This window comes from Podarcis cretensis (genome assembly GCF_951804945.1).
Source record: "Podarcis cretensis genome assembly, chromosome: 4".
Taxonomy (NCBI): domain Eukaryota; kingdom Metazoa; phylum Chordata; class Lepidosauria; order Squamata; family Lacertidae; genus Podarcis; species Podarcis cretensis.
In genome coordinates, this window is record NC_137173.1 from 24627081 (window position 1) to 24649532 (window position 22452).

General features: G+C 40.8%; 3 protein-coding genes across 5 annotated transcripts; 2 read left to right on the top strand and 1 right to left on the bottom strand.

Moving 5' to 3' along the window:
• Nucleotides 1-227: 227 nt before the first annotated feature.
• SAP18 (Sin3A associated protein 18) lies at nucleotides 228-4594 on the top strand. The gene is made up of 4 exons (XM_079974235.1): nucleotides 228-452; nucleotides 1720-1829; nucleotides 2802-2924; nucleotides 3495-4594. The coding sequence occupies exons 1-4, from the start codon at nucleotides 381-383 to the stop codon at nucleotides 3649-3651; spliced, it is 462 nt and encodes a 153-aa protein (XP_079830361.1). The 5' UTR covers nucleotides 228-380; the 3' UTR covers nucleotides 3652-4594.
• A 534-nt stretch (nucleotides 4595-5128) lies between these two features.
• On the bottom strand, nucleotides 5129-15786 carry SKA3 (spindle and kinetochore associated complex subunit 3). Its single transcript, XM_079973958.1, has 10 exons — nucleotides 15589-15786; nucleotides 13161-13277; nucleotides 12779-12843; nucleotides 11312-11477; nucleotides 9449-9791; nucleotides 8460-8548; nucleotides 6959-7125; nucleotides 6548-6760; nucleotides 6278-6399; nucleotides 5129-5358 (listed from the first exon to the last, which is right to left on the bottom strand). Exons 2-10 carry the CDS (start codon nucleotides 13261-13263, stop codon nucleotides 5352-5354), a joined length of 1275 nt encoding a protein of 424 aa, XP_079830084.1. The 5' UTR covers nucleotides 13264-13277; nucleotides 15589-15786; the 3' UTR covers nucleotides 5129-5351.
• Nucleotides 15787-15963: 177 nt separating this feature from the next.
• Nucleotides 15964-19037, top strand: MRPL57 (mitochondrial ribosomal protein L57). Of its 3 annotated transcripts, none has more exons than XM_079974267.1 (3): nucleotides 15964-16067; nucleotides 16336-16540; nucleotides 18625-19037. In XM_079974267.1, the coding sequence occupies exon 3, from the start codon at nucleotides 18627-18629 to the stop codon at nucleotides 18939-18941; it is 315 nt and encodes a 104-aa protein (XP_079830393.1). In that variant the 5' UTR covers nucleotides 15964-16067; nucleotides 16336-16540; nucleotides 18625-18626; the 3' UTR covers nucleotides 18942-19037. The 3 variants fall into 3 exon arrangements, with proteins under 3 accessions (XP_079830393.1, XP_079830392.1, XP_079830394.1); XM_079974266.1 differs by having other exon boundaries at nucleotides 16336-16477; XM_079974268.1 differs by lacking the exon at nucleotides 16336-16540 and having other exon boundaries at nucleotides 15970-16067.
• The last annotated feature ends 3415 nt before the right edge of the window (nucleotides 19038-22452 follow it).

The following is a 22452-nucleotide window of genomic DNA, read 5'->3' on the forward strand; positions in this document are numbered from 1 at the left end:
CCCCGCCCCCAGCCCCGCGCGCCCCAATCTCCGCCCAGGATCTCCGCGCCTCCATCGCGGAGCGAATCCTTATTGGCCACTTCGAAGAAGCTTCGCCTCTGAAGCCCAACGTTTTGTTTCTTAGACCTCGCGAGAACTTGCGCCGCCGCCGCGGTTCCAAAAGCAAGCTTGACGCCCGTGGGCGCCGCCATCTTGCTTCAGCGGAGCTTGAAGAGGCGGGTAGAGGGGACGTCCGGGCTCTTGGGGTGGGGGAGAACTTGCGGCGGGGAGGAAGGTGCGGCTTGTGGGTTGGAACCGGAGCCTTGGCGCAGAGGCTGCCGCTTCTCCCCTTTCGCTTCGCTGGGCCGCTTCCACAGAGGTCGGTGCGACCAGACAGCAAGATGGCGGTGGAGTCTCGCGTTACTCAGGAGGAGATTAAGAAGGAGCCCGAGAAGCCTATCGATCGTGAGAAGGTGTGGGGAGGAGCTGGGGGAAGAGGCGGGAGGGCGCGTTCACACGTTCCACGCCCGCGTTTGCAGCAGCGTGTATGCTTCACAGGGAGGGCTGGTTCACCTGTTGGGAGACTCTTCGTGATGGCCTACTCAGACGTTCCGTGTTTAGCATTAGTGAACTAAGAGATGCCTTTCTCTCAACCATACCGTTTACTTGTGTATGTGTCCTATTTTATGGCTGAAGAAACGCTCGTTTAGATAAGTTGTCTAAGTGGTGTTGGAAAAAGTGGGGAGGGGTGTGTCCACACAAGCGGAAAGGCTTCCAATAGCAAACTTTAGTTTTTCCACTTTGGCTTGGTTTTATATCCGTGGGATATTATATCTAATGGGAAAGGGCTAAGATGCAATAGCTTTTTTTTATAAAAAAAAATGTAGATACAAAACAGTAATAAAAGTACATAAGGAATGAGAGTACAGAAGAGATTCGCATGCAGAAGACAATGTAAATAAGAAATATCAAGACATAAAACAGCAGCACTGCCTATTACACTATAAGAGAATTGACATAAAATAATGACTCATATTATGCAGGTGAATTGATTGGAACATCTTTTGAGCAGTTAATTTAATTAGCTAAAGCCTTTATTTAGCCACAGTTTTTGCAAAATTTTGTAATTACATCCTACAGTGTCTTCTAGCCCTAGCACAATTCTCTTACATGTGAAGAAAATTCCAAGTACCTCTATATTTAAAAAAGGTTCCACAAGCGCCTTGAGGTTTCTTAGTCAAATGGTGTATAAAGTTTATGAAATAAATAACAAACGTTACAGAAAGGGCCAACTTTTGTTATTATTTATTTCATAAAATTTATACACTTCTTCATTGTAAAAAAAAAATCCCACAAAATGGTTTATCATAGATTAAACAGATCCCTGTTCCATTTTAATGTACGGTATATAAGGTGTTGGCTTTTTGTTATCAAAATTAAAAGAAAAAATGCAATTAAATGTTAGAAATTATTTTTTAAGAGTCCTTAACAATCTCAAATTTAATCTTAGGTCTTGAAATATTTCCCCCTTTGATAATTTTAGCTGCAAGAATTGATTAAAGGATAGTCTTTACATTAGTCTTACATTAAGGACTTGGTCATAAGAAAGAATTTAAAAGTTTTGTATAAAAATGTAGGTTGAAAACAAAACAATTCTTGTATGCGATCTAGGTTAGTTGGGTTTGTTGTCATTCATTGCTTGCTTTGCAACAAGTGAATGGTCTCTTCTTTGCCTTACAGACCTGTCCCCTCCTTCTGAGGGTTTTCACCACCAACAATGGGCGCCATCACCGAATGGATGAGTTTGCCCGTGGAAATGTACCTTCCAGTGAACTGCAGATCTATACCTGGTGAGTGGCAGCAGTCTGAGCTGCACTTCTCCACTTGTAGCAGTTTTGGTGTGGTAACTGAAGGTGGGCTGCCACACACCCCTCCACTGGACAGAGGCTGGTTTTTTCATTGCTAGATGAAAGGCCAAACATCAACTGGTGAAGCTTTGATATTTTTGCCTCAGATATTGAAGGCCTAGAATCTCTGCCACCTCTTATTTTAGACAGTCTGGAGTAGAGCACTTGTGGAATGCATCCAGCTCTTATTCTTTGTTTTCTGCAATCCTCGTCACTGACAAATACAGTCATACCTCAGGTTGAATGTGCTTTGGGTTGAGTGTGTTCGAGTTGTGCTCCGCGGCAACCTCGAAGTAACGGAGTGCGTTACTTCTGGGTTTCGCCGCTCACGCATGCGCAGATACTAAAAATGACGTCACGTGCATGCGCAGAAGTGGCAAAACGCGGCGTGCACAGACGCGCTGTTGCGTCTTATTACGTTCCGTTCAGGATGTGAACGGCGCTCCGGAACGGATCCCGTTCGCATCCCAAGGTACCACTGTACCAGCCAGTTGGGATAAAAACGTCCCAGTACTGCTTTTTTCCTGTGGAACAAGTGACTAAGGTCTCTTGGTTGTCCTCCCATTTCTTATGGGCCATCTGTTGAATGCCCTGGTCCAAATTTGAATGTGACCGAGATGCAAAATTACAGTTATGTTTCTTGCTCCTAATGCTGTTGATTTTTGCATGAGTGTTCTGCAAATTGACAAAGAGCAGTTGAACAACAAGACACTCATTCTGGATTTTAGGTTATGGTGTAGCCATAGTCTAATAGTTCTTTGTCCTATATGAAACTCAGACTAATCCTTTGTGAAATCTCTAAAATGAGATGTAGTTCTGGATGCAATTCACTGACCTCTTAAGAGGTTTAACTTAATATCACGATGTTAAAATCTAGGGATACTATACTGACTTATAATGCTGCTTTTGTTCCAGGATGGATGCAACTCTAAAAGAACTGACAAGTTTAGTGAAAGAAGTCTACCCAGAAGCAAGGAAAAAGGGCACACATTTTAACTTTGCAATAGTCTTCACAGATCTTAAAAGGCCTGGTTACAGGTAATTGTCAATGGAGTCAGTAGATGCAAATTGTAGCAAAATCTGAAAAGTTCTAATGAAATTCTTCATAGGAATTATAATACACTAGAAATTGTGCATTAGCTTCTAAAATCTTAAAACATGTACTAGTAAGTGCCCATATATGCTGTAATCTGAACACCTAGGCTGTAAATGGGAAGTTTATTATGTAATTAGGTCCCTCCCTTTCCGTAGTCTGAGGAATGCCTTCCTAGGCTGTTGCAAAAGGGCATGAAAGTACAGGTAACTCACAACTTAAACACATTTAACTTGTGCACATTCAACTTTATGTGTGTAGAATTTTTAAAAAGAGGGTGGACATTCAGGAAAAGAAGACCTTTGGAAATTCAACCCCCCCCCCCAATTGCACGCAGTGTGTTGACTATATGTGGTTTTGGTTTTATCCCCATGTAAGTTGGCAGTCACCTGTACTTACCTCTGCACTTTTAAAGCTATCAAACCCACTGCTGCTGATCACAGGAGACAGTACTTGACTAGGTGGAACAAAGATATGGCTCATGTTCTTATTTTGGTCTTAATTTCTTTTTACAGGGTGAAAGAGATTGGCAGTACAATGTCAGGCAGAAAGGGCACAGATGATTCCATGACTCTGCAGTCTCAGAAGTTCCAGATAGGGGATTACCTGGACATAGCAATTACTCCCCCAAATCGAGCACCGCCTCCATCAGGTCGCATGAGACCCTATTAATATTTTGCTTTCTTCTAATGACCACACTACATGGTCATACAGATTACAAACGGCTTGTTTTTTTTAATGCAAAGTGAAAATACTAGAAACCTGTTAAGCTGTAGAAATACTGAAATTATGTTACTGTATATTTTTAGAAGGGTGCTCTCTGCTAGGTTTTCTTTTTCTGAATAGCTGAAAACCAGACACTGCAGTGTTTCTTAAAGTGTGTAATGTTTGGCTAAAACACCACAAGCAGTCTTGAGGTATTTGAAACCGTATATATTGTAAGGCCAGCCTGTAGTGTGGAAAGATTAAATGAGAGGTATTTCATAAGTGCACTGTAAGATTGCCTTTTAAGAAATCTGGTTACTTTTTGAACATCCATAAAGTACCTATTTTGTCAGAAATCAGAGTCTACAACGCAATCTGGAAGAGCTGCATTTTCCCAGGTACAAAGTATTGGGTGTAGATGATGGGATTGCCAATGTGGTGAGTGCAACATCTGTGCTCAATAATTGCATATTCATTGTGCAAAAATATTCACCCTAATACAGCTGTAGTAGGACTTACACTATCAGATGGACAGAAGTGTCAAGGTTTGTTGAAACGCATCCTTAAATTGGTCATAATAGAAGGAAATCATGGCAGCTTAACACCTGTAATATTACACCCTATTTTATTCACTGATATGTAAATGCGACCAGGAGGGCTATCATTTTTGCTTCTATATTTGACTACGAAAGGATTTGAACCACTTAAGGTATTCCCAATTTAAAATGCAATTGTTGCTTCAACTGGAAGTTACATCCTTAAAAATGGGAAGTTCTGAAAAATCTTCCACAGGCAAGGTTATCCATTGTTTCCACAGCTGTATGACTGTCTTGATATAATTAAGTCCTTGTGAAATAATTTTATTTTTTAAAACTTGTAAAAATAAAAGCAGTGACATAGCTTTGTAAAATGTGTTTCATGACACTGACAGCAGTTGCTATCAAAAACAAAAATTGGAAGTTTTCCTGTTGCTTGCTTGCCCACCTGCCCTTTTGTCTAGACATTACATCACATGCTGTAGACTGAAGATGTGATTCTCTCATGAATTGCTTGCTATAAAATTGAAAACATTCTCGATCATGATAGAACAGGATTGCTTTAGTTGGAATGTTAGTGGGGGTTTTGCCTCTCAAATCTGCCCCAGGGTCCCCCCTCCACAGCACATAACTGGATGCTTTCTTAATACTATGTTGAAACATTAGTAACAGACCATGGTTAAGTATGAACACTTACAAGCTTGGATGTTCCATCTACCTTTTTTTTTAAATCAAATTTAAAAAACCACAATGGCAACTCCCGCAGTCCTAAAAATATGCAGAACATTTGCAGGCAGGGAGGGTGGATTCAAATATCAAATTAGTTTAAGAGCAGGGCAGCAGAGTTGGCCACTCTTAATACATTATTTCCCCCTCGCTTCTACCATCCTTACGTATCAGCTCACAAGCAGAATTTAAACAAATATTTAATAAATGCAGTCTTAACTTCCATTAACAGGTTTTCATAATGTATATGGGGGTCTCTGGGGAAATGAAAGAAGAGAATATAGCTTTAGTTAAACTGGTTGCCAAACGGTTAGAAATAAATATTCTGATATTTTCCCATGGAGTTTGCTGGACAATCTTCATTATAGCAGCCTCTAAAAAGCCAAGTCATAGCCTTCGTCCAGATTATTTTCTGCAAATGTAATAAAAAAACAAACAAAGCAGTTAAATTATAATATTGGCACCATGTTCAAGTGACTTCCATTGAAACATGCCCATTTGTATTCATTTCATAGGGGTCTTGACTAAAGGACAGCCATCTTGGTTTTTGTTTTTGTTTTAATGTCTAAAGATTTACTCTTCTAATGAACTGCTAAGTCTGAAAGTGGAAACACATTGCATTCTTTCTTTACCAGTCTTTGAACTCCTGTTCACCTTTTCCTCCAATAAACGTGGGTCATGCCCAGGCAATGAGAGCTGATTTGAGTAATGGGATTTTCAATTAGCCCAATTCCACCTTTCAGTCTATCCTCCTTTCTATTAGACACTGACAAGGCTCTCAGTGGCTATGTTCTACTTCCAGTGTCAGCCACAGTTTGCCTCTGAATGCCAGCAGCAAGGAATCTCAAGTCAGAAGAGTGCTGTTATGCTCAAATCCTGCTTTTGCGCTTCCCCGTAGGCATCTGGTTGACCACTGTGGGAACAGGATGCTGGGCTAGGCAGGCCACTGGCCTGATCCAGAGCTATTCTTAATATATACTGAATCTTAAAACTTCAACAAGATATTGGCAGTAGCTCCAGATCCACACAAGTGTTTCCAAGAACTATGGCTGGTTGCAGGAGAGTTCCCAGACAGCTAGCTTTCATTGATGCCATGTGGTAGGTTGGAATTGTGGCTGGGTGCAAACCCACATATACAGCTAGAGGCAGGGATGAGCAGGAGTCCTGTTCTTTGGACACCATGCCACAAATCTACCTACTAATTCCAGGCCTTCGCGAGGGGCAGCGAGTGCCTCATATGCCTGCACATAGTACAACGCTACTTCCACCGAGTCTGGAAAAGCCAGGTGTGTGTGTGTGTGTGTGTGGAATACCTCATGCTCAAATCTCACCTGTTTTCTTTGTTCCCAGTATCAAAAACAGGCTGTTTTTCAAACTGTGTAGCAATTCCTACACGAGTCCCCCTTTCCAGTGATCTGTATGCTTCTACCTTTGGATTGTATTTTGACAAGATCTGTAACAAAAAATAATAATAATTAAGTAGATGATGTTGGAGAAGCGTGGACCTTTCCAAGTTTTATACTTTCCATGCACAAGGAAAACAATTTGCTGGCAAAAATGTCAAAATCGGCATTAGCAGCAGGAAGGTTTAACTTGTTCACCTGAGAAATCTGCCTTGGAATCACGGTTATTTCAGGAGGAGGAGGAGGAGAACTGAACAGGCTACTGTAATCTGATATTTCTGGAGGAGGCAGTTCTTCAAGCCTATCCAGCACTGCTGAAGGTGCTTCAAGACACTCCAGATACTTGTCTGAATGAGGGACAGGTGGAACAGTGCCGTATCCAACAACTGTATTATTTGGGACACATGTTTGCTGTAAGGAAAAAAACCCAAAGAATTGCAATGTTCAGATAATGAAATACAAGGACAATTTTTTTTATTTTAAAAATCATGCAGTTAAGACATCCTTTGAAGATCTTCATTGTTAAAAGCCTTTCCTATGAGTACAGCACGGTGCAGAAGTCCCATTAAGAGACCCATTTCATTTACAAAATAAAAACTCAGTGCTTACTTTAGGTTTTGTTATCAGAGACTCTGTATCTGGAAGAGACGTTTCTGTCATATGATTAGAGGCATCCAATTTATTACTCTCTGGGGATATGGCATCCTTTCTGCTGGGAATCTTCAAGCCAGGTGTGCAGAACTCAGGTGCAGCGGGTGAAGCCATATAATCGTCATCTGAAAACATAGTATATGATTGGCAATTTCACACAGATAGTGAGTCTACAAATTCATTCAAGCGTAAAAGGATGAAAATGCAGAACTGAGGACCACACTTCCATGAATGAAGAGTTCTCACTGGACCCAGAGATTTATATCTGAATGCAATAGAAACTTTCATCACTGGTGAATGCAAGCTTTTGGCCTTTCTGCATAGCAGAATTTGATATATGCCTCTGAACAGTTACATTCAGATAATGAAATCAGATTGCCAGAAACAAGTTTTCCCAAATTCTGAAACTCCTTATCAGGATAAATTGTCATCACTCTCTCAGTTCATACGCACTTCAGTGGTTTCTGGTCCATTTCCAGGCCAAATTCAATGTATTGGAGATGACCTTAGGCTGGGGCAGCCAACATGGTGCCCACCTTGAGAACAAATTATCCAAACGGCTGCCGTCTCCTTCAATATCAACTAGGGCCACCCTCCTGCTTGTCCCACCATCTGATGTTCAACTGATGGTGGTATCCCATGTGGTTGGTTGCCTCTAGGCTCCAGAACCTATCCCCTTCCCGAATGAAGTCAAAGACATTTTTCATTCCAGCAGCCTTTAGGTGTGTTGAATAGGCAATTGTTTTGTTTTGCTCCTGGCTTTAAATTGGAGCTGCTTACTAGATTTTATTTCAGCTTTCATTCTGCCTGTTCTTTGTTTTTCTTAGACTGTTCTTATGAAACTTGTGAGCTGCCTTGAACCTTTTTCTAGACAGAAAGGCAGTATATAAAGGTTTTTAAGGGCAGGGGGTGCAGAACAGCTTCAACCTATATTTGGATAGCCCAAGATGTTGTAAGTTATTCAACTGTATGAAATATCAATTAAAAATATTTTTTATTCAATTTCTAAATAAATGCGCTTCCCAGTTATTTTCTTTGTTGGTCAAAACACTGGAAGAACAGATTTACTGGAGGTTAGGCTGCAATTCTAAACACAATTTCTAGGGAATAAGCTCTATTAAACAAAGTGAGACTGACTTCTGAGTAAATATACAAAGGCTCACACAAGAAAGATTATTACTTCTTTTTAAAGAAAACTGATTAAGAGAGCCTGGAATATCCCTAAAACCAGGTCTCCACAGGCTCCCTTTGAATAACTCTTTACTTTCATTACGTTTCTTCTAGATCACACAGACCTCCATGGCACACGTGTTACCAAGTGCCAAGTGCCAGCTAGGTAGCAGCCTCACATGCCTTCAGACCTTATACTCTGGAATCTCTTTAGTTACAAGCCTAGGATATTTGAATGGTTCCTTACGGAAAAGAAATCACTAGCCTAATTTGAATACACAGGGCTTACCACAAAATTTGTTCTTTTGCTTAGGTGTAGCTAGGTTCTTGTTTGATTCCAATTCCACTGCAGATTCACTCGGTTTATTATTAGCTTGCCTAAGGATAAGACAAAAATATTTTCACATCATTTCAACTCCCTTCTCTTTTCAGTAATTGTGAATTGAGCAGAGGGGAACAAACTTAAGCACAAGTAAAATAAAATAGACACATTTTCCCTGTTTACCCCAGTCTCCATTTCCATCCCATTCCTCCTGTGTTGAATTATAGACCGTAAGCCTCTTGGAAGGGAACTTTACAAGGTACATGGCACTCAAATATTTGGGAGACTGCAGTTTATTAAGGAGGCTCAAGGAGATGCCCTTCTCTACTCTCCCTCTTTCATGACTTCAACACAGATCCATCACCCACACCTGCGGCCATCTTTTCTGATAGCTCAACTCTCTTCCACAGTCCCATCACAGGTTGGATGGAGAGATGGGGGCTTGCTTTTCTTTTCCCCAGCGCTAAGTTATTACTGATGGCATCCGGAAGGGGATGGAGTTATTTTGTGCATTTTCTTTTTTTAAACTGGAAACCATTAGCTGAAAGTGTTTTGTACAAAAGGCAGAATTAAAAAATCTCAAAAAAAGAGTAAATGGTTAATTGGTCTTCCAGCTGGGGGGTCAGAACCCACTACTTGGGCGCAACCTGATTCAAGATAGATTGCAACAGCAGTACCAGCACCGTATAAACATGTTTTTTTTAAAAAGGAAAAAATGAGTCTCCAAGTGCATACTTGGGTTAAAACAGGGAGGGGGGTGCAAAGTTGAAGACCACTGCTCTAAAATGATGGTGCCATTAGAGGTTAGCAGCAAGTCTCACCCTCCTCCCACTAAATATTTGTGTGCACACAACATCTGCAAATCTGCTGGCCGATTACCTCAAGGATTGAAAGTGTCATCAGACTGAGAAATGAGAACCCATGTATTTTTGGAGCTCTCAAAGGATGTCACTTACCTACTGTTTTTGGGATTGAGTAGGAAGATAGTTTGATCTGCCACTAAACTTGTGGTATCATCATTCAAACCCATTTTATACCCATAGATACGAAACTGTTCTGCCTTGGGTGATAAACGCTCAGAATAATCCACTCTCGGTTCCTCCTTCTGTGCATATGTGGGCTGATTATGCAAGATGCCTGAAGTACTTGGGAGAGCATATTTTGAAAGGCCAAAATCTGAAAGCTGTGGAATTTGCAGCAGAGCATGATGTGCAGATGATTGTTCAGGAAAATCAAGGATTTTGGGCTCTTCTTCAGCAGATGTAGACTCAGGGTTAATTTCAACTTCATCCTGTTTTGCTTTATTAAAAAGATAATCTGCTTAGTTTCAAAAATAACCAACTTTTTAAAAAGACTGAATTGCTCATAGTCATTTCCACATTTCTGATCTAATCGAAGGAGATCAGGAATATTAGCACAGTATAGTGAAATAGTTGAATTTCCGTTGTTAATACAGGGTTATGGTTTAATATTTAGCAGATTCTATTGTAGGGTGGATTTGTTTTAAATCAAATCGATTTAAATCACTAGTCAGCAAGACTTGATTTAAATAGTCTTTTTTCTTTTTTACAAAAAGACAAATTCTTGCTGGTATTATCTTCATATTTACAACCAGATGAAAGTTTCATTTTTGGAATAATAAATTTTCAGAATAGTTTTTACAGTTACATCAAAAATTACTGATTTGGTTATACTATTAGAAATACATAGACAGATAGTTATGAAATCATTGTGAGGTTTAATAAGTTAACTGTTTATATTTGGACAACTTTTCTGCTGTACTTTATTGGAAGGAGAAAAATAATCATTTCCTTAATAACAATTTAAACAATTTATTTAACTGAAACAATAACATTATAGCATATGTATCCATGTTTGTTAACTGATGTGGTTAAACAATTAAAAATAAATAAATCTTAGACTGAGTTTTAGCACACATGAAAAACTTAAAACAAATCCTTATTTTCTGATGAATAGCCTTTGGACTATAACTTAAATAGAAAACTATCTTTAGAATGATTTTTTTCTCCAAAAGCATTTAAATTTTAAAAATCTGATTTAAATTTTAAAAAATCTGATTTTTTAAAAGAAAATCATTTATTTTTATCCACCCTGTTCTCTTGTAGTCAAGCTTTGCAAACTCAATTAAAATCCTAGTTCAAACTCATTATAAGAGAAAGCCTGGTTACTACTAATAATAATATACCATTGTGAGGATTGATATATACTATTTAATAATGGTATAGCAAACTATAGAAGAGGAGTGGAATTTCATGGATAATAGGAAGAAATAGCAGTGAGGAGGTACATAATATACTCCAGAGTTCCTAAGCATATTTAGGAAACAAGGAACTCTACTGTTCGAATGCAGCTTAAAAAAAGAAAGAACTAAACCTGACTAGCTACACCAGAATATGGATGTACACTTGAATGCAAACACCACTGAAAGCAATTCAATGTGGGCAGTATCTGCAACTGGATGGCAGGTTTATTACGCAAATCTTAACACAGCAAGCGATACGTGGGCAGAAGCCTGGGAAGTATATTAAAGAATTACATTAAAGCATATAGCTTCCACAGCTTCAGTATTTATAGGCGTATAGCAGTTACATAAGTCAGAGCTTTTAATTAAAAGGATTCTAAGCACATTTTACACTAGAATAAAAAAGGAGGATGACTGGAGTGAGTATGCAACAAAAGTATTAGCAATTTCCAAGCTGAAAGCTTCTATTGCATTCTGTAAAAACACCCAATATGTTCTTTAATTTTAAAAATGCACATACAGTGATAAGTGAAATGTGGAATATATTCAGAGTTACCTGCATCCTCGCCAACAATGGGTTTATAGCCATATTTCTGGAAGAGGTCTCTTATTTTCCCAAGATCTGTTGAAGTTCGTTTCATCAAAACTTTAGTGGCTTTCAAGAAATAATATGTAGCATCTCTTTCTGAAGAACTCTTACAAAGAGTATTATCAGCATCACTCTTCAATTAAAAAAAAAGTTTATCTTTAGACAATGCTGAACAGTTTGTATAGGTCAGCAAGCAGTATGGCAGGATTATGACATCAGTTTTTTATTATTGCCAACAGAAAAGCAGCAACAAAGGGTTCTTTTTTTTAAAATGAAGGGAAAAATTCTTCTACAAAATATGAATGATATACTGTATTTTTCACTCTATAACAGGCACCAGACCATAAGAGACACCTAGTTTTAGGAGGAGGAAAACAAGAAAAAAAATATTCTGAATCCCAGAAGCCAGAACAGCAGGAGGAATCGCTGCGAAGCGATCCCTCGTGCTGTTCTGGCTTCTGGGATAGCTGTGCAGCCTGCATTTGCTCCATAAGACGCACACACATTTCCCCATACTTTTTAGGAGGGAAAAAGTGCGTCTTGTAGAGCGAAAAATACGGTATTCCTCCACATGCTTTTGGAGGATTAGAGCCAACATTGTATATCACTGATGGATAATTTGGTGCAAGCTTAACAGAAGTATTTTAATTTTCCTGCATATTTAGGATCATAGCTGACACACAGGAAGAAAACAAATGTTACCCCTTACTACTAATGTGACTTACTTCATAAATGCAGAAATGTGAACATTCACTACCAAACAGGACTTATTTTCATGCTTACATTTAGTCCTTTATTTCAGAGTGCATAGAATCAGAATTGTAGAGTTGGAAGGGATTTCAAGGATCATCAAGTCCACCTTCCCACAATGCAGGAATCTCAACTAAAGTATCCATGACAGATGGCCATCCAACCTCTGCTTAAAAACCTCCAAGGAAGGAGAGATCAGTCCCTTCCACTGTCAAACAGCTCTTACTGTCAGAAACTTCTTCCTGATGTTTAGCTGGAAATCTCCTTTCTTGTAACTTGAAGGACTTGAAGTCCTAGGTAGGACTAGAACAAATGCTGGCTAGCTCTTTCTTTAGAATTTCAGTGAATTAGAACTTGGCATACCTAATACAGAGGTACCTCGGGTTAAGTACTTAATTCGTTCCGGAGGTCTGTACTTAACCTGAAACTGTTCTTAACTTGAAGCACCACGTTAGCTAATGGGGCCTCCTGCTGCTGCCACGCCGCCAGAGCACAATTTCTGTTCTCATCCTGAAGCAAAGTTCTTAACCTGAAGCACTATTTCTGGGTTAGCGGAGTCTGTAACCTGAAGCGTACGTAACCTGAAGCGTATGTAACCTGAGGTACCACTGTACATAACCAGTGAAATTACAGCAAGAGTTTTAAAAGGTGGGGCAGGGGTTGGGGAGAGTAGATCAAAAGTACCTTTAGTGTTCTGACTTCAGAGAACAGTTCGTGTAAGTACCTCATTGGTGAATCTTCTTCAAACTCTTCAAGCCATGTTTTTAAATGAAAATGGATTTAGAAAGAAAACACAATTCAGTATCTTTAAGGTATTTTGCAGGACAGCAGTTCCCAAACTATTTTTCCTATGGACCATTTGAAAAACTCACTAATGGTCTTGCTGGACCATTTTTCACCTCATTGTAGCAATGCACTGTGCTAGATGCTGTATGATTTTTAATTACAATTTTATTTCTTATATTTTATTGTATTACAATTTGAATTCCATAGAATACTATGTAAAATACAATAAATAATAAAATACCATGTATTTTTTTATTTTAGTTTCATGGGTCTTCCTTACCTGTGTCATCACTCTGAAAAATCTGCTTCAGCTGCTCGGCCTCTTTTTCCACAGTGACTGCTAAGGTTCGCAGTTTGTTGAAGAACATGCCGCTGACGTCCATAGTGAAGGAAAACCCTAGACAAAGCAGCAGGTTTTTGTTGCTATTGGCATAATTTGCAGAAAGAATACAGAGCAACTTTTCAACAAATAGGCAGAACACAACCCATAGAAGAGTAGTAGTAGTAGTAGTAGTAATAATAATAATAATAATAATAACAACAACAATAATGTTTTAAAAGCTCAGCATTGGGAAATTTGGTTGTTTTGCAAGAGACTTTCCTCACAATCAGTTTAATCCAAGGAACACCTGCAGCAGAATAAATTTGTGTCACATACACTGCTGGATATTGTGTGTTGTCATTAGCTACCATTGATACAACACCCACAAAGATCTGACATTCCTGAGACTTTTCAGTGCATAGGAAATGCCACAGTTTTGTGTTTGTGTGTGTTATTATCACTGATAATTATATTTTTTGGATTCAAGTTGAAGTGAAATTCCATTTATTCCTTTGAAATAAAGTACCAAAGAACACTGCAATTTTATGAGAAGCCATCACCCTAATAATTCAAAGAATATCTTCCTCAAAAAGCAACCAGCTGTAGCTACAGCTTGCCAGTGTGCTTTGTTGCCTCTTTTACTATGCCATATACAAATGATGTTATTACAGAATAAAGCATGGAATAGTATATTGTAGCTAATCTAAGCTATACATCTGCATTCTAATTTGTGAGCCTCAGGCCAGGGACTGTGCATTTTAATTTTGCTCAGGACTTTGAGCCCTTCTATAAAGAATAAATGGCAGTGATTATTTAAACAAACAGATTCAAATATTTTATTATTAGTTAATATATTAGTATACCATCCTTCAGAGGGTGGTTCACAACATAAAAATGCAAAACAAGAACATAAAATACATATTATGTATTTTACATACAAACACAATTAAAAGACAATAGCCAAAGGCCAGGTTATGGAGAAAGGTTTCTGCCTGGTGCCTGAAGATATTTAATGAAGGTGAGGGAGAGAGCATTTCCTAGCAGGAAGCCACAGTAGAAAAGACCCGTTCTCATGCTGCTACCCTCCAGCAGAGGTGGTCCTTGAGAACCTCTGTTTCCTGAGAGTAAGATCCACTGAAACCAATTTTCTTCTGAGTAGGCACTACACTGCAAGACTGAACTTTTTATAAGGTCCTAGACAACTCAGGTCCAGGCTTTTTTGTAGATCACCTTGACCGCTATATCTTCGCACTCAAAAGATGAAGTGCTCAGCGTGCAGCTACTGACAAGGCCTTCAGTACGGTTGCACAAATATTATTAAATTCTGCCGCTCCTTGATTAGACAGGCACCTATTGCCCTGTGCTTTGGACATCTACTCAAACCTCTGCTTTTTACTCAGGCCTTCCTCCAGCTAATTATTACTTTAGCCCATGGCCAATACAATCTACCACGAATGACTTCTAATATGCTTTGCAATTTTGTTTTGATATTTCATGTTAAGCATTTTATAAATCCTTAAAAATGTGGATCAAGCCAAGGCCTCTTCAGTCCAGCATACTAGGGCCAGCCAGATGCTTTGGAAGCTTCCTAATGGAGTTTGAAGATAACTCTCCCCTAGTAACCTCACTATCCAAGAACACGCTTTCCAGTTATATAAAAAGAAACGTTTTACATGCTGCTGTTATTTTAATGTTGCTAAACTCTATATCTATATTACCACACTTTACACCTTAGAATGCTTAATGGTATATTTTATTGCTGCATTGCATCCACCTTGGGAGAATTGTTGTTTAGTCGTGTCCGACTCTTCGTGACCCCATGGACCAGAGCACGCCAGGCACTCCTGTCTTCCACTGCCTCCTGCAGCTTGGTCAAACGCATGTTGGTAGCTTTGAGAACACTGTCCAACCATCTCGTCCTCTGTCGTCCCCTTCTCCTTGTGCCCTCCATCTTTCCCAACATCAAGGTCTTTTCCAGAGAGTCTTCTCTTCTCATGAGGTGGCCAAAGTATTGGAGCCTCAGCTTCAGGATCTGTCCTTCCAGTGAGCACCCAGGGCTGATTTCCTTAAGAATGGATACGTTTGATCTTCTTGCAGCCCATGGGACTCTCAAGAGTCTCCTCCAGCACCATAATTCAAAAGCATCAGTTCTTTGGCGATCAGCCTTCTTTATGGTCCAGCTCTCACTTCCATACATCACTACTGGGAAAACCATGGCTTTGACTATACGGACCTTTGTCAGCAAGGTGATGTCTCTGCTTTTTAAGATGCTACCTTAAAAAGAACTGATGATGTTGTTCAACCACTATTAAGGCTTTCCAAAACTTGCCCTCCCCACGTTTTAAAGAAAAACCTAAAAGGTGCAGAAGACAAAAAGTAGCCTTACCGTTGCCACGCTTGGGGAGTCTGCAACTTCTCTGCCTTCTTCCACACGACCGCTCACTAACACGTATTTACAGCCCCTCTCCCTACGGGCAGGAACAATAAAATGGTGGGGGGGGGCGAGAAACAAACGCGCGCAGACTCCTGCCCAGTAAAAGGGACCTTTTTGAAGACCAGCAAACGGGTGGAATTGCTCCTTTAAATCTCTCTCTGTCTCCAACCCCTCCCGCTTTTCTCTCACGCCACACCCCTCTCTCCCGCCTCGACGTTTGAATCTGCCAGCTCAGCGATTGGTCAGCTGGGAAGCGAGCGAGCCAGCCCCGCCCTTGCTTCCTTTCCACGCCTCTTCAGTGAACCTGGGAGGTGGGGTGGGAGGCCATCTCCTCACTCTCGCGAGAGCTTTGAGGCTGAAGCGCGGAGGAACCTTTCGGGCGGCGCCATTTTCTTTTCCCTGCCGAGGTGGGACGGGCGGAGCTGTGACCGGTGAGTTGAAGAGGAGCAGCGGGAAAGGGGTTGCGGGGACGGGCGGGCAGAGCGGAGGGACGGGGAAGCAGGTGGGCGGGGAGAAATGGTTTCCCTCTAAACCGGCGGCAAGAGGAAGCGGGCGGGACACCGAGAAGCTGCCCAAGGTGGCCGGTAGGCATTGATAGAATTGCAGTGGAAGGAGTCAGGGGCTAGTTGCCATCTCATCCCGGGATGGGAGCACTTCAGACGTGTCAGATCTGCTGCTTTTTCTTTATGTTGTTACTAGAGCTCCTAAGATTTACCAGCCGAAGCCCAGGCGCAAAAGGCAAACGTGTAGCATTAAAGCAGAGGACGCACCTTGAGCAGCAGAGGCGTCGTTTTCCGCTGCTGGAACTGAACTCGGTTCACAGTCCTTTCACACGCTCCAGGTGAGCCTCCAGGGAAGTGGCGCCCAGGGAAGTGGGGATCCTCTGGTCCTCAAGGACGTCCAGGTTTGTCCATGGGGCCATCCCCCCCCCATCATGCACACCTTGCTGATCAGCTGATATCACTGGTGGCATCAGGCGATGGGCGAGGGAACAGGGTCAATACAGAAAGCAGGATTTCCTTCCCCATGAGTGGGTGGAGGTGGGGAGCCAAAGCAGCTCATATGCTTCTTCCAGCATGTAGTGCATAACTGTCAACCTTCCTTTTTTTGGCAGGAAATTCCAGCGCCATTTCCCGCTGCTATCCCAGGTTGTTAGATATCCCGTAGACTGTCCCCAGGACAGGTGAGGCGGCTGAGCCCTTATTTTCGAGGCTGCTGATCCCTTATTTTCAAATCTGAAAGTTGACAGCTATGATGTAGTGTGTGTGAGGTGTTTCAAACAACGCGTTTGAGAAGCGATGTAGGGCAGCCTCCACACTTTCCTTACAGCAAGAAATGGGAGCGTGGGGGTTGCCTTGCTTCTCAAAAGTGTTGTTTGAATCAACCACATCTAAATTCCCAAGACTAGGAATTTCAGCAGCGTGAGAGGTTTGCAGCTATGTGAATTTATTTCAGCGTTTACTTTCTACAATGTGCAGGTGGTAGAGGGCTTCCCTGGCCTCCCTGTGAGATAACAGGGACAGGGCTTTATCGGTGGTGGTCCTACACTTTAGAACGACATCCCGAAGGTGCAGTCCCTCACTGTTGGTGGTCTTTAAAATAAATATTTCTTCTGGGGGTTTTTTTTGTCTGGTTTGCTGAATTGTGCTGTGAAAAAAACAATTAAGATGCTGCTGCGTTTTTGTTATTTTATTTCATGCATTTAGAGTAATGTAAGCCGCTTTGTGCCCTGAAAACGGGGTTAAGAATAGTTTAATTGACGAGAGCAATCAGTAACAAAGTGTGATCTTTGGTACTGGGAGAGACGGGTTTCAGCTGAGTGACTATTTTCATCTGTTAATACTTTTTTGGGGGTGGGGTGGGGATTATATTATACTCCTGTGTCTCTTCACATGAATCTGAGATCTCTTGGAGATTTCATGATATTTTTTTCTCACAAAATCTCCAGGAACTTGGATGGCCTGCAAGAGCCTCCTGGAGCCCAGGAAGCAAGGCGGAGAGCTTAAAATTAAGCTCTGTCTTGCTTCACAGTCAAGATTGCTCATATGAAGGTGGTTCAAGTATCAGAGTTTTTGCATATGAGGTGCTACCCCAAGAATGTAGTCCCTGCTCAGTGTACTACTGTGGGTTCGGCATAGCACAGTAGGTGGGGTTGGCATATCAGTGTGAAGGCGTTGTTTGAGCTCTTCTCTGATACTTAGTTTTTGATGTGGGACATTCAAATATGAGTCCCCAGCTGATGACGGTGGCTGCATACACACCATTCATTTAAAGTCTACACAGCCCTCACAGAATCTTCTGTCCAAATATTTTTTATTGGTTTCCATGTAAATACAAGAATATATAACTACAGTAACTTGTCGTGTGGTACATTCTTATTAAGTTTTGTATGCAATACACAGCACAAGCAATATGTTTGTTTATGCATTATCAATTCAAGTCTCCGCTCCACAGAGATTCTTGTGTTGTTGTTGGAATAAAAGTACAGTATATTCTGTCCACCCATCACAGAATCTTGAGGACCGTAGTTTACCCCTCATAGAGCTACAAGTGTCAAGATTTTATTTTATTATTATTTTTTTTGCAGGCAAGGAATAAGCTTTAAATGTATGGTATGTACCTAGCCTCAAATGGTACAACCCTTACTGGCTTATCAGTAGTAAGTGTTGCCTCACTTGGATTTTCCATTAACTGAAGAGAATCAAGGGAAGGGAAGAGTGCCTTTGTGGGAATCAAAAGATGCACCAGTCTGTCCTCTACTTACACATTATCAAAAATCAAGCGAAAGACCCCTGCAGCCTCTGACACAAGGATGATTGCCAAAAATCCTATGAGATAGGTGTACACATTGATGTCTCAAGCTAGAAGTCAGCTTCTCTAATTCATCATAGCCATGGGTTCTAGCTGCTAACTGTAAATAATATTGACCTCTTGTATTTGATTGAAGAATATTCAAGTAATCAATGTTAACCTCCTTTGCTGTTAAAGGTATGTTTCTGACCATAGCACGGCTTCGAAACCGCATTCCTGGGAGTCAGTGGATTGGTAAACACAGACGGCCAAGGTTCGTTACAGAGATAATGAAACAGGGTATCATCAAGAGGCTGGAAAGGGAAGCTGAAAATGAATATTGGCTGAGCCGGCCATACATGACAAAAGACCAGGAGTATCGCCACAATGCAGAACGCAGACGTTTATGGCGGGAGAGAGCAATGGCTGCAGAAAAAGCTAAGTTTCCAGAGCATAAGTATGCTACAGAACATCTGGGTCACCTTAATGTGACCAAGAAATGGACAGAAGCTTGAAAATTAAGTTGGCATTCAGCTGGACTGCTTGCAATTGCTGACAGTGGCAACCACCAGTTATGTAAGAAGGCCTGTAAATAAATGTATTACTCTTCAGCTCTCAGTCTCAGTGCTCATTCCAAGTTACAGGTGTTCTTTTTCTTCCAAACTTTGGTAATGCTATTCTGCCTAGAAAGGATCATCCTCTCTCCTCAAGTTGTGCTTGCAAAAGTTTCTCGTAATAATCTGATGATTATCCAGAGTAATGTCCAGTTATTCGTTCCTTCTAGGTGTTATTTTCCCAGTGTTAAATCCAGGCATCTCAGTTTCATTTCTTTCCCTTCCCATCCTAGAAGTCCAAAAGAGGTTCTCCAATTATTATTAAAAGTAAGAGTCAGCCTTAATCTTCTTCCGGTCCACCCTCACAACTTTACCACCAGATTTTAAAAGACAGTTCAGTCCTTATTCTTTATTCATCATGAATTTCTTTACTGTTTTTATATGACAATGTCTACAATTGATCAGAAATTAAGTAGACATTAATTCGCACTCCCGCAAAAGTTCCTGTATCTTCCAGTTCCATTTCCTGTTGCCATGGTCTTCAGTCCTTCAGTCCTGTATTTCCATTCTTTTTTTTTCAAAAGTATGGCAGGAAACATGATCACTTTGTCTTCTGAGATGATTCCAAGTTATACACAGAGTCCTCCTTCCATGAATTCCATCGCCTTCCAGCATTACATCTGTTGCACTCCTTCCAGCATCAGCAATAAACCATCCTCGAGGGCTGACAAATTATCCTTGATAATTTTTTCCAGGAGCTGTGACTCTTCAGCAATCTGTGTAAAACCTTCCTCCTGATGTAGCAAACCATCTCCAGTATTTTTCCCCAGGAGCTGTAATTCCACACCCACCTCCACTTTACTCAGTGATTTGCCCATTATCATTTTCTGCATCTCCCATTTTTAATTGCATTCTCTGTTGATCAAATAATTTTTGAAAACCTGCCACAGTTAATAGATTATTTCTTAACATACTTGCAATCTTGGGTGCTGCTAGAAGTACAGTCCTAACCACATTCTTAGCATTCCATTCTTCCTACTGCGAGCGCAGCAGTAACCATTAATTTTCATTACTGTCAATGCAATCACTTGTGAAATGGAGGATCAAAGATATAACAGCACAAGAACATAGACACTTCTTAGAGATTCTCTTCTCTGTTATAAACAGGTGTGTGTTATGAACAGCTGTATACTTTCCTCGAAACAAACTAGATGCTTCCTGAAAAAACCAATTTTGCCGTCAGTCTTTCAGTGACTTCTCTTCTTAAGCCAGCTTTAGGGTCGTATTTCAAATTGACATTTTTACTGACAAAGGAGTAGTTTCTTTAATTTCTTTAGTGATTTATAGTAGTTTCAGATAAAACTAAAGAAAGGAGGTATGGCTACGTCTTTTCCTAGGAGATTGACCTCCAGAGATCTTTAGCAGTGCCTGGGCAATGTTGTCGTTTTCCCCACTCCTGGTCACTCAGCCGTCCAATAGGATTTCTCGATCCCACGTCAGCAAGCAATCCATCAAGAACATCCAGGAATTAATCCAAATGTTGTCTCTGTTCAGCAGAGACAAAAATGACACATAATCCTCCACCGTTAGTCACCACTTAAATTACATCTTTGGGGAGCTCCCAAGAGAGGTGACTAACCTGCGACGGCTCCTTCCCCGGAAGTGTATCTTGAGAGTGTTTCTTGATTTTAGCTTTGTCATGTTGTGTGTCCTCAGTGGTAGCATGCTTTCTAGCAGCAACCTGTCAGGGACAGAGGTAGGCAACAGTGATCCATGCTTTGGGCTGGGACACTTCCATTTCAAGTATAGTGTCAATGGGACCTGTGAAATGTATCCTGTCCTAATTTGTTAGCCTTTACTAGCTAACATTTGCAGGCAAAACGGAGCCAAGTGTGGGAACCCAAAATGGAGGTGAACTCTGGCAACATCTGCCCACTGTTATCTTTATTTAATTGGACTGACACATGAGAGATAGCCCCAACTAACTTTTAAAGCTCCTCTTCCCAAGTGATGTCCCCACGCATTTTTTTTAAAAATAATATTTATTAAAGATTTTCAAATATAACAAAAAAAGAAAAACATCCAAATTTAAAACCTTATTTTCATTGGCTTCTTTCCAGGACTTCCCCTCCCCTCCCCCTCTTGTATTCCAGTTCTTTCAAATAGATTCGACAAATTCTTACCCCAAATTTTAAAATTATTATCATTGGCCCAATTTAAAAAATATTTTCCCATCCCCTAAAGTCGACCTGTTCCCTTCCGCGAGTTCCCCTCTTTAATATGCAATACAGATTAAGATAAACAGAAAAATAGAAAAAAGAATAAAATGTAATTTAACACCCTTTGGATTCCAAATTTCCCTCCCCCCCTTCCCAGTTGCGTTCCCAATGTCCGTCACTGTCTACTGTCATCCTGGAGCTCCCACATCTAAACCACAGTCCTTCACCAATCCGCTTTGCCGTCTTTTTATTAGTCTTTGCCGTCTTTTGGTCATCTTTGATTTCACATGTCCGATCTTGGAAGGAGTCTATCTTCCAACTTTATCCAGTTCTTGTTATTCTTGTTGTTCTTAATGTTCTCTCTCCTCCTCTTTTTTTTTTTTCCCTGCTCTCCTGCAGAAATGTTCTAATTCCAAAAAGTTTCTAATTCCTCTGCAGAGGCTTTGTTATTCAGGAACAAAACATTACGTCAAGTCCCTTCCATTCTTCAATAGATAAATCTATTGTCTCCTTTAGTGTGTAGACCTCTGTAGACAAAATAGTGCAAATTCTGCAGTTTCCCAGGCGATAAAAAGTCCTATTCAAATTCAATGCCAACAATACTTGTAGTGTCCCACAGCTCCTCTAGAGGGATTATAATAACTCAGTTTCCTTCTCGATCAGACCCAACAGTCAAAGTAACTTATTATTCCTTGTTTTAAACAATTTATATCCAATTTGTAACAAATTTGACCAGCAAAGTCCTCGTAACAAAGTTCTCTTTTTGTTCTTCCGCTTTGACAGCTCCTTTGACAGCTGTCAAAACCTCTATTTCTCCTCTCCCGGCGCTCTTACGGATCGCTCCTGGGGTTTCCGGGGGGGGGGGGGTTGCATTTTAGTTCACATTCCACTTTTCTCCTCCAGCCCAGTCTTATAATTTTCCATCGCGAAGTTAATAACTTTATCAAAAAAAAAGGTTGCGCTCGATCTTAGTTGTCAAATCCTTTGTTTTAGCTCCTCTACAACAGGGGGGAGGCTGACTTCCTTTTTGCACCTCCCCCGCTCGCTCCGAATTTAAAAAGAATTTTTCCCCTTTTTTAATCCAAGTTCCAATTACTCACGGGTTATTCTTTTAAAGTCCAAATTTTCAATGGAAGAAGTCAGCGCTCTCCGTCGAATGGCATGCGGCTTCCCTCGGCAGGGGAAGCGGAGGACTCACAGCACCACCACCCCCCCGTCACCCGCTCCGCAGCCTTTAAAAAGGCTCCTTCGCG